The sequence below is a fragment of the Panthera onca genome, chromosome B3, assembly GCF_046562875.1.
Source record: "Panthera onca isolate mPanOnc1 chromosome B3, mPanOnc1 haplotype 2, whole genome shotgun sequence".
NCBI classification, from domain to species: Eukaryota; Metazoa; Chordata; class Mammalia; order Carnivora; family Felidae; genus Panthera; species Panthera onca.
Window position 1 is genome coordinate 8,923,575 of NC_138344.1, and position 12,026 is coordinate 8,935,600.

Sequence of the window (12,026 nt, forward strand, 5' to 3'; positions counted from 1 at the left end):
ATTGTTGGAGTGATCCAAGTGATCTATGACAGGCCTTGAGCTCCATGATGAAAAGATGCTACGTTAAAAGAAAAGGTAATTTTAGTCATAATAAATAATGGTAATGGTGATGAATGGCGGTGTCACTGAGAAGTAGTTGGCCTGCCATGAGGGAGTCCAAAACAACCAGCTGTGTCCAGACAAAAATGTGTCCAGGCCAGGAGGATGCTCTGTGACTGAGACCACATTAACCTTTCAACCAAAGACCTGGATCAAGCCCCTGATTTGGAGGTGTGAGCAGTTGAAATGGAAGAAACTACATTACTTATCCCTGAGTTTGAATACTGTCTCAGGCTTATGAGACATTTTCCCAGACAGAGCGACAGGGAGCATGTTACCTTATTCTTCCAACAGAAGACAAAAGCGAGTAGGTCAGGAGAAGAGCCAGATTCCAACTGGGGTTATAACTCTAAACCCAGTACTCTTTCCATTCTCTACTAGTCCCCAGACAATTCAATGGAAAGAGAAACTTCAGAAAAGAGCCAACTTGGATGAGAACGTGCTGAAATGGGATCACATCCCTCAAGATGGCTTGCATAGCTGTTTTCCATCCGTTTAGACTGAGTGAGCTTGCTAGTGAAATCCTGGGCCCCTCACACAGGGAGGAGTCACTCATTAATGTGCTAGACCTGTTCTCTGGGGCTAATGCAGCACGTGGCAGGAACCCACTGACTTCTGTTGGACCAGAAGAGAACAGTGCTCTAGAGTTTTGTCCAGCTTGAGATCTAAGAAGGCTAATTGCTACCAGAGGCCTAATTAATGCTCTTGACTGGAAAGGCTTGGTGTCTTGCTCCTCACATGTACTTGAAGGCCAACTGGTCACCATAGGAAAAGAGGAAGGACCCTGCTCTCAGCCCATCAAAAACCTCCACCAAAAGCTAAGGAGTCTGGGAACTAAAAAACCAAGAAACTTGCTATGAACAAATGAATCACTTAACTTCTTTGCCTTTTTTTTTTTTGTATCTATTAAAATTTTATTTTTAAAGTCTGTAGCTTTGACTTGCTTGCATTTTGGCATAGTTTAACATATTTTATCATTTGGAATGTATTCTGATCCTCTTTTTATATTTTATCATCTTTTTATTTCTATTTTTTTAACTTACCAGTATTCTTTTTTGTGCTTATCCTTTGAAGCGAGTCTATTCTCAGCTGTTTAACATGTATTTCACTTTTTCTCTTAAAGAAATTAATTACTATTTTATCTTTCTTAAAACAGTCTCTTTACTTAGTTGAAGCCATTTTAACTTTATCTCTTTGAAATTTTTGTTTTCTTTTTTATATATTTTTAATAATTCTCATTTTATCTCATTTCGCCTTTTAATATTGCTCTATTTTCTCAGTTTTCTAAACTTTTGCTTTGCTTCTTCAATACTGACATTTTTTTTTTTTAGTAGGCTTCACGTCCAACGCAGAGACCAACATGGGGTTCAAAATCACAACACTGAGATCAAGACCTGAGCAGATATAAAAAGTCAGATGCCCAGCCGACTGAGCCACCCAGGCACCCCCAATACTGACACTTAAATTATAAGTTATTTTTTCATTTATAGCTTCTGCAATTTTCCTTTTAGTTAAATTTCTATTTACCTTATGTTCTGTTTTTCTCTAAGAATACCAATGCCCATTCCTATAGTAAAATGAATCCTCTGTGACCACAGGAAGAGTCTGTGTCTCTTTCCCCATGGGTTGAGAATTTGTGAACGTTAATCCTGCCTCCCCTATCCACCGGCAGTGGGACCTTGGGGACGTGCTCTGGTATCTGGGCTTTAGCTCACAAACTCTGAAAATGCTGCTCCTTCCAAAAGACCTCATCAGACACTGGACTTCATCTTTCCTGTTAATGTGATCCGAAGGCATGCAGGAATGCCATGAGGAGCACCACTCCTTCCATCTGCTTATACAGCTACTTTCAACCACACAATCATCCCATTCAGATAAGGTGACACCCTTACTGGAGCTGTATGCAGAATCCAGTACAATACAACTCAATAAAGATTCCTCTGTAGTAAATATTAGTAAATAAATGAAAGCACTGGTCTTAACTGTGAAGAAATCAGAATCTGAGTTTTGACTTTGCCACTGTTCTACCATGTGACCTGGGCAAATCACTTGATCACCATGCACACTAATTTTCTCCTTTAAAAAAAAAAAAAAAAGATTGTTAGACGAGATTATTTCTTAGGACCCCTCTGGCATTAAGTGCCTATTAGTCTATGCCCTTCTATTCAAAGGAAACCGATAGGACATCAATATGTGTGGGGAGTACGTTGTTATTTGTACCAGCTAACAGAAGCCCAAGAGAATTTATTCCTGCCAGAGTATGTCCTCTCCAATCACACCCACTGAGAGACACAATGTGTTACAATGGTGACATACATGAGGACCCAGTTGAGGTGGGTGCGACATACTTGCCATTGATGACACCATCGGGATTGAGCATGGGGATAACCTTGAAAATGAAGTTTTCCCTCAGGAGTGTAGCCACAGGGTCACTGCTGACCAGGAACTCCAAGGCCCCCTTCATCACCCAGCTGGCATTGCTTTCTCCTGGGTGCACTCGGGCCGTGATCACCTGGCATGGACGCTGCCCTGCCGAAAAAGGAACACAAAAAAGTTAAACCTAAGTATGCTTTCTATTTCCAACAAGATAATCTCCCAGGGGCTGGAATTACACCTGACTGGCATGAAGTCCAGAATAGGCTGATTGTGTCCCATACATATCTGATCTACACTTATCCATTTTCCATCTGTCTCTCTAGTCTGCAAGACTCAAGAAAATACAAAGTTAAAGCTCAAGGCTGTTATCAAAAGCACAAGTACTTAGTGGCATGAAAAGAACACAAGAAGCAGATTTTATCAAGATCACCAAAGGAACAGTTAACTCTCTAGAATCCAACAACGTGATGCCGGATGTCGCAGATCTGAAATTAAATCTTATCTTCATACTTATCAGTTATAAGACCTTGGGTGAATAATTTAACTTCTCTTCTGTAAAATGGGGACAATGATACTGATCTTGTGTGGTTGTTATAAAAACAGAAAGATGTAAACATGGCACTTGGAATACCGCGCGCCATTCACTACACGTTAGTTTCTTCCACCTCAATTACGGCGTCTGTGGGTACGAGGGTCCCTCTCATTCCCCCGTAGAAATGGGATTCAAAGATAGATCTTGTGCTGGGAACTTTATGTCTGTAAGACACTCAACTCAAACTTTGAGAAAGGTTTAACAAGAAGAAGCACCTGGAATTTCAATCATGGAATTACAATACTTTCCTTTCAGAAGGGAACAGGAAAAGACTCTCTGCCCAATCACAAGGAGCATATTGATCTGAAGAGACTGTATGGAGAATGCATTGATGAGAGAAAGAAGGGTTTGTCTTCCTTCCTTTGTTGATAGAATACATCTGGACCATTGTAATGTTGAGGTGTATTCTGGGACCACATCTTGGTTCAGATGAAAAGCGTATTTTGATTGATTAATGGTGTCTGTCCACCACTGGGGAAGGAGGGGAGAAAGTGTGGCATCATACCAGAAATTCGCCCTATCTGCTCTAACCCCTTGTCCGATTTTATGTATGTGCATGTTTCTGACTCTCCTTTCCTTTTGTACCCTCACCCAATTCCTGATTGCTTCTCAACCCACTTGGATGACAAGAACTAAGCACTGTCCAAGTATAAATACCCAGCTATTAAGCAGTCTAAAAGTTAAACTAGTCATTTCTTTCCATATCATTCAAATCACTGAGTTAAATATGGCTTTTCTACCCTTAAAAAGTAGCCTTTTTGAGGGAACAAACTGTGTCTCCAATTCTGTACATTGAAAGCCAAAAATGAATAACACCCAATAACAGAGCTCAAGAACAGGAAATCATGAATTGTATTACTATTATCATCAGTTAAGACAAAAACCACTATCTGTTGACAACCAGTGAGATCTAGGCTTGAGGAGCCGGGATCAGTACACTTTTATCGACTATGGTGGGAGCAGGTCACGTCAGCCCATTGAAGGTCATTTATATATTGAGGATAATATTTGGTTGTTTTTTCCTAAGCAGGTGTCTTGAGCATATTCCGGGAAGTACAGGAGCCACAGAATATAAAAAGTTGAATAAAATAAATTTAATAAATAAAAATAATAAAAAGTTTTAATAGTCCTTGCTACATAAGAGGCCATAGCCTTTGCCAGTAGTGACAAACACGGGCAAATAATGAATGGTAAAGTGTGCTAATGAAAGTGTACATAAGGTACCAAAAACAGATCTGACAGAGAGGGAAGGATGTTTCCAGAGCTGTGATGCTATTTGAGCTGAGTCTTGCAGAATGAGTATCACCCTACAGGAGAGAAGGTAAGAAAGCATTTTCTAAGCAAAGAAAAAGATACATGCAAAGAACACAGAAAAGCGAAAATTAGGACATTTAAGAATAAAGGAAACAAGTGGCTGAAACAAAGGATTGAGGATGGTAACACATGGATTTAGAAAAGTAGGCTGGGGTCAAACTAGTAAGGTCTTCCTAATATATTTAGGGATTTAGACTTTATTCTGTAGATCAGAAGTTCTCAACCATGGAGTCAGTGTCTCATTGGTATGCTATGGTCAGTGATGGGGTCTACTGACGAATCAATAGTTAGTGATAAATGTGTAAATGTTTGCTTGTGATTTTTTTTATATATAATATATATGCATACATATACTACACACCTGGCACAACCTGCTGGTTGTCTGTCTCATAGCCTTTCTCCCCTTCTTTCTGACTACCAGACCCAATTATGGGGGTGAAAGGATGTGCCTAGATTCAATGAAAGGATGTGCCTACATTCAAACACCAAACCTTTTGGATCCTCTTGTAGGGAAGGGTGGTCATGTGACAGAATCATGGCCCATGAAATGTAAATGGTAATAGGGGGTAAATCTTTCTGGAAATCTGACTGAAAGGGACAGTTTCAGTTGGCAAATCTGTCTTAGTCTTTGTCTCATTTCCCTGATCTTCTTCTTCCTCTTGCATTAAACATAGATGTGATACTTTCCGGTGGGAAAGTCCACTTGAGAACCAAAGTCACATGCTTTGTGACCATAAACACAGAAAGATCCTGGGTTCTTGAAAAATTCCTTAAGTAGCTACCCTACACCACCATGAGCTTCTTCACTGCTTCTGGATATTTTGATATGTATGTTCCAGGAAGGAACATGTGAGAACCACTACTTTAAGAAGCAGAGAGTCCATGATGATTTTCAGCAGGAAAAAGACATATAGAAGGCTGTGCTTTATGAAATCATTCTGATGTTATTGTAGACCATACATTTGTTGAGTCAATAACAGAATGGTCTGTTGAAGTAAAGAACAACTTTTAGAGATGTAATTTCCAGAGTTCAAATTCCAGCCCCACCATTGTCTACAAAATGAGTTATGGAAGTTTCTGATGAAATTGAGTATTGGATGGGGTGTCCTGCAGCTAAGACTAATGATTTGCTAACTGGAGCTTCCTAAATAAGCATATTGAGAGGGAGAAAGAGATATACAGTTAGCTAGCTGAGCAGAGCTGAACCTAACTGAAGGCCAACTGGCCCCCTATATCATTTGCTCACAATCACATCTCACTCTTTCCAAAGCAAGTCATATTGGCACTCCAATAAAAAGCTTATTGAGAAAGAGCCTTGATGAATTCGTACCCAATCAGCAGCCTATTTTCAGTTCTATAATTCTATATCACTCTTTTTGTGGTTTTTGAACTAAGTTCATTTACAGCATATTGAACAACAATAGTAAATGCTCCCAGCCCTGCAAGAAGAAATAAAAAATAGCTTAAGCTCTTGTAAATTTCCAATACCAACCGAACACCCTCACTGTCTGTCCCAGTTGTCTTCCATTGCCTGATACCCAGTACAATTCAGTGCATTAGTCAATAAACCAAATGCAGCCCTTGCAAAGAGATGTCCACAACGTCCCTTTCCTCTGGAGAGTCAGGTTGATAATCTGCTATATTGTAATACACCACAAGACCCAACAGGCTGTTCTGAGCATCCTGGGGAAAGAAGAAGAAAATGGGGAAAACAGTGGGTTCCTATGAAGACATAAGCAGCATTTTAGCCATTCCTAGTTGATTTTTCTCTCTTCCCCTCTGTGATTTAAAGCAATTTTATAGCTGTATTGGTGAGTTAAACTTATGAGACCATTGAGTTGCAGCAGCAAATGGTGCTCCAGAGAACTCATAACAGACAACAGCTGTAAATAGTATGTGACACGCATACCATGTGTTTTTTCTTGTTATTGACAATTTCAGTTTTAAAAATTCATTTCTGCTTCAGGTAGGGCAATGAGTATCAGGTATCTGCATTTTTTTTCTCTGCAATTTATAAAATCTATTCTGGAGGTCACCAAAATCTATGGGGGAGTCATGGTTTGGCAATATGCTAATTCTTAAAGCTTGGTATTGAATTTATGTCAGTGGTAATAACATCTGTGAAAAGAGGTTAGAAACAAGTAAAGGATTATATAATGTCTAAGAGATATCAGGCTCACGGCCAGTGAAAACCTGAGTAAGAAGTGAAAACACGTGATGACAAACATGTGCACCCAACTCTATAACATCCACCCAGTTGTTCCTTTTTTTACTTTCAACAATATATATTAAACTCCTACTGGAACTCTGCAAGGTTCTGGAGATTCCAAGAGAAATAGTGGTTTTTGCCCTCAGGGAACTGATAATAGTCTGGTGGGGAAGACAGGCACACAAATAATTATGATCCAGTGTGATCAGGGACATTTGTCAAGACATTTTCAAAGCACAGCAGATGCTCATTACATTATTTATAATAATATGATCAGCTGGAAATGACTTAAATGTGCACCCACAGAAAATAAGTTAAGGAAAGAAAACATAAAACAGAATACTATGCAACCTTTAAAATGGCACACAGATCTCTTTCTGTGGACATTAGAAGGTATCTGTGACATAATGATGAGTGACAAATATAAAACACAAGAGTTTCATCATAGTTGATCCCATTTATGTGTAGTTATAACATTTACTTAAGGTTATCTATCTATACATACGACACATCTGTGGGTGGAGGTCATCTTTGTAATTTTTATGTCTGGTATGTCCCTACATAGAATGTTCTCCTCTTCAGAGAATATTAATCATATCTCAATTTTCACAAAGACACAATATTTGCAAATAGTAAACAGAGGAGAAATAGGAAAGAAATGGATTTTCACAGAAGAGGTAATATTGGATCTGGTTTGTCCAGGTTGAGTAAGAGTTTGCCAGATGAAGAAAAGAAAGGAAGGAAGTCATACAAAAAGGCTAAGTAGATGCATTTGCAAAATAACAAGGTCACAGAACACGTAATGCCTGAAGAAGAGCAAAGTGATGGGATGTGGCTGAAGTGCAAGCTACGAAGAAGGTAAAATGGGAGTGAAGCCACAAAGCTGTTTGCACCTGTGTCTGCAGACCCATGGAACCAATGCTAATGAGATTGGAAACAATCCTGCACGTTGTGGAAGCCCGTGTACACAATCCTCAGGCAAGAGTATGATGGGACAGGAGTTCTCAATGGAGCTGAAGACGCAGATCCTGGGGTTAAGTGGTGGGAGAAATGGCCAAAATAGTAGATTGTGATTTCCAAAGTCAACTACCTTGACCTTCACTCTGGAAGGGGGTGAGGAAGGAGGCAAGGAAACAGACATGGGAAAAAATGTCAATGACAGAAGATTCCTACAAAAGAGAAAATCTGAAAATAGGCATGGTGGAAAATTATTATACATTATAGAAAAGACTAACGTTTCCCACCAATGGTGGCATACCATGTACATATTCTGCACTGTGTGTTCCATCTCTTTTTTAATTAGCTTTATTTATAGTATAATACAACTTCAATAAATTTCACCAATTTCAATTTTACAATTCAGTAAATTTTGACAAATACATTCAGTGTTGTAAAACCACTATCATCATAATATGGAGCATTATTACTGTCACAAAAATCCCCTCATTCTCTTTTGCAGGCAGTTCCCTCACCCATCCCTAGCCTCTGGCAACCAGTGATCTACTTTCTGTCTCAATAGTGTTTGTCTGCTCCAGAGTTCCATCAGAATTGATTCATATGACTTATAGCCTTTCTGTCTGGCTTCTTTCGCTTAGCATTAATGCTTTTTTAAGAACCATCCACGTTGTTGCATGCACATGCATCAATAATCTGTTCCTTTTAGCCAGGGATTTACATTCCAGTGTGCCACAAAGCAATGGATATGCCACCATTGGTTTATCATATTATGAATAAAGCCGTTATAATCACATGTTTTTCTTTGGAGTGAATACCTAGCTATAGAATTGTGCATATTATGGTAACGTTAACATTATAGTAAGTTACTAGAAGGTGCTGTCAAATTGTTTCCCAAAGAGTCTCTACCATTCTGCATGTTCACTGGCAATGTTTGAGAGTTCCAATGGATCCACATACTGACCAACTCTTAATATTGTCAGGCTTTTTAATTTTAGCCATTCTAATGGAGAGGTACTAGTGTCTAATTGTTGTTTCAATTTGCATTTCCCTGATGACTAGTGATGTTGGAAACTTCTAGTGGTATTTTTTTTTTTTGTTAGCTATTTCCATACTTTCTTAAGTAAAGTGCCTGTTCAAACATTTTGCCCATTTTACAATCAGATTGTTTGTCTTATTACAGTTTGAAGGGTTCTTCATATATTCTAAATGCAATCCTTTGGCAGACATGTTCAGTAAATTCTCCTCCAAGTCTTTGCTTAGCCTTTCATTTTCTGGACTATGTATTTTGAAGCACAAAAGTTTCTCATTTGATAAAGTCAAACCTATGCACTTTTTTCTTTTGTAATTTGTATATTTTGTGTTTCATCTAAGAAATCTTTGCCTAACTCAATGTGATAATAGATTTCTTCCATAAGATTGAGTCTAAGTTTTACATTAAGATCTATTTACATTAGTTGTTTGAAGTTAATTTTGGGTTATGATATGATGTGAAGGTTTAGAATCACATTTTCCCTCCCACAATATCCTTTAGCATTTTCTATACATTAAATTTTATCTTCTGCAAATGACAACAGTTTTATTTTTCCTCTTCAAACCTTAAGGCATTTTTGTCAACTGGGTACTGTTATCAACCTTATTCCTGAAATATAACTAATTGGATTATATTATCATTAATGTAATTCTAAATAAAGTTATTTCTTCAGAATTTCTGAATCTATGTCCCCCAAGAGAGACTGACCTGTAAAGTTTTATTTTTTTTCTTATAGTGTCCTTGTGAGGCTTACTTATCAAGGTTCTGATGAGTTGGAAAGCTTTGTCTCTTTTTCTTTTGTGTAAGATTTTTTGAAGATTAGAAATATTTCTTCCTTAAATTAATAGTAAAATTTCCTAGTGAAGCCATCTAAGCCTAGAAGATCTTAATAACAACCCTACTTATACAATAACAAATCCAAATTATTTTAAAACACATTCAAATTGTGTAATAAAAATCCAATGAGATTTTCTATTCCTTCTTATGTCTACTTGGTAATTATACTTTTCAGTAACTTTGCATTGAAAATGGTTATTTTCAAATTTGTTAGCATAAAGTTTTTAAATCCCTCTTATTATATGTATGAATCCCTAGTGATGGTCTCTTTTTTTATTTCTCATATGGGGGGTTCTTAATCATTCTCAAAAAGGGCATATCATTTTAGTTTTTTTTTTTTCCAAAAGACTATTTTACAATCCTTTTGCTTTCATTTCTGCTCATAATTTGTATTTATCCTTCCTTCTATTTTCTTTGGCTTTCATATTTTTGTTCTTTTATAAATAATATTTATAAATTGAAATCATATTTAGATCATTAGCTCAGCATATGATAAAATTTTATAAATATTATCCATGTGCTTAAAAGAATGTTGTTGAGTATAATGTTCCATAAACACCAATTATATCAGGTTTATTAGTCATATTTTTCTTTTTCTTTTTTGTTTGTTTTGTTTTGTGTTGTTTTTTTCTTGAGAGTGAGGGGGAGAGAGAGAGAGAGCAAGTGGGGGAGAGGGCTAGAGGGAGAGATAGTGTCAAGCAGGCTCCACGCTCAGTGTGGAACCCAACACAGAGCTGGATCCCATGACCATGAGATCATGACCTGAGCTGAAATCAAGAGTTGGACACTCAACCGAGCCACCTGGGTGCCCCATATATTTTTCATATTTTCTATATTCTTCTCTGATACTATGTTTTCTTATTCTATGACTCCATATTTAGAGTTGTTATGTTGTCTTAACTAACTGCATTTTTTTTTTTTTTTTGGTTATGAGGTATCTCTCTATTTCTGTTAAAGCATTTTGCCTTAGCTTCTCATTTGTCCACATTCAAACAGACTGGATTTCTTCTGGTTAGCATTTATAACATGTATCTTTTCTCATCCCTTTACCTTCAAACTTTCTACCATTTTTCATCAGGCATTTATTTCTTGGAAGTGCTGTATAGTTGGATGTTTTATTTTATTCACTCTAATATTATTTTATTTAATTTTAATTGGAGTATTTACTCTATTTACATTTGATGCAATTAATTATACATGTGGGTTTAGCCTTATCATTTTATTATTGGTTCTCCATTCACCTAAACTATTGTATAATTTATTTACTGTCCTGTCTTGTCTTCCTTTGGATTGATTGCATTTTTTTTCTCATTGTTCCTTTTTTGTTCACTAATAACATGGTAGTTATATGTCGTGTATTCTGTAGTTACTTTAGAGATTATAACATGCATCTTTGATTTATCATGATATAATCTACTATATTTTATTTTTCTAATAATTTTTTAAATTTTTAGTTATTTTGAGAGACAGAGACAGAATGCAAGCAGGGGAGGGGCAGGAAGAGAGGGAGATGAAGAATCCAAAGTAGGCTCCAGGCTTTGAGCTGTCAACACACAGCCCAAAATGGGACTTGAACCCACAAACCATGAGATCATGACCTGAGCTGAAGTCAGATGCTTACGTGACTGAGCCACCCAGGCACCCCTAATCTACTATATTCTAATTCCCATTGTAAATCTTAAAATTCACAAAACATTTACATGGTATTAATTTCAATTAAATTTTATATTTGTTCTTTTTAATTACTCTTCACCCTTTACAATATCTAGGTTTTGTTTTCTTTCTGGCTGAAAAATCATCCATTAGTATTGCTTCTAGAGTGGGTCTGCTAGAATTGAGTACTCCCCCCTTTTGTGGTTCCTTCATTTGTCTGGAAACAAATTCATTTCATCTTCAGATCTGAAAAGTATTTTTCCTGAGTATAGGAACAGAGCACTCTTGATGCAGCCTCTGTTTTCTGTTTCTTTCCATATTCCTTCCACCAAGATCCTACAGGAACTTGGCTGCTTTCAACGGCCCTTGAAAGTACTGAGAAGTTTGTCTCCTCATTTTGCAGAAATAGGACTGTGTGTTTTTGTTTTCTGCTATGCATGTTCTTTTTACATGGTTTCCAAAAGAAGGCAGAATGTTTTCAATGGAGTTTTCAAGTTCTGAACTTTCTTATAATTTTTTTTTAATTTTGCAGTTGATCATGTTGAAATTTCCAGGTAGACAATCCTAACATCTGCAAATAATGAGGCATTCCCTTCTCTCCAAAGGTTATATCACTTATTCCTCATACATTTCTAATTTCTTAGAATTTCCTCCACCATATGGACTTAAAGAACCCTTTCATCCCATTCAATGTTATTATAACTGCTGGATCTCTGATAGGTTCACAAATAACTGGGGCTTTTTAAATGTGTGGGATTATATGGAAACACATTGATGACACTGCTATAGAACCCTGAAGCTGAGAAAGAACTTTCGCCTCCACCATTTCTCTGGCCCCCAGAGTAAATCTGTGAAGCAGGAAGATGGGTATTACTCTCTTGTTTATGAGGATAGAAGAAGCAAAAGCAAGAAAAAAAACTGGGTTCTCTGAATCAAAATCTAATGTTCTTTTCATTTGA

The 12,026-nt window shown here is 37.2% G+C and overlaps 1 protein-coding gene across 1 annotated transcript in view; it reads right to left on the reverse strand.

Moving 5' to 3' along the window:
- The window catches only part of AGBL1 (AGBL carboxypeptidase 1), a 754,644-nt gene that overhangs the window by 452,598 nt on the left and 290,020 nt on the right, over nucleotides 1-12,026 (reverse strand). Inside the window, exon 18 of the mRNA XM_078448995.2 lies at nucleotides 2,448-2,628. Coding sequence (XP_078305121.2) covers nucleotides 2,448-2,628 — 181 coding nt within the window. The remainder of the gene's footprint in view (nucleotides 1-2,447; nucleotides 2,629-12,026) is intronic.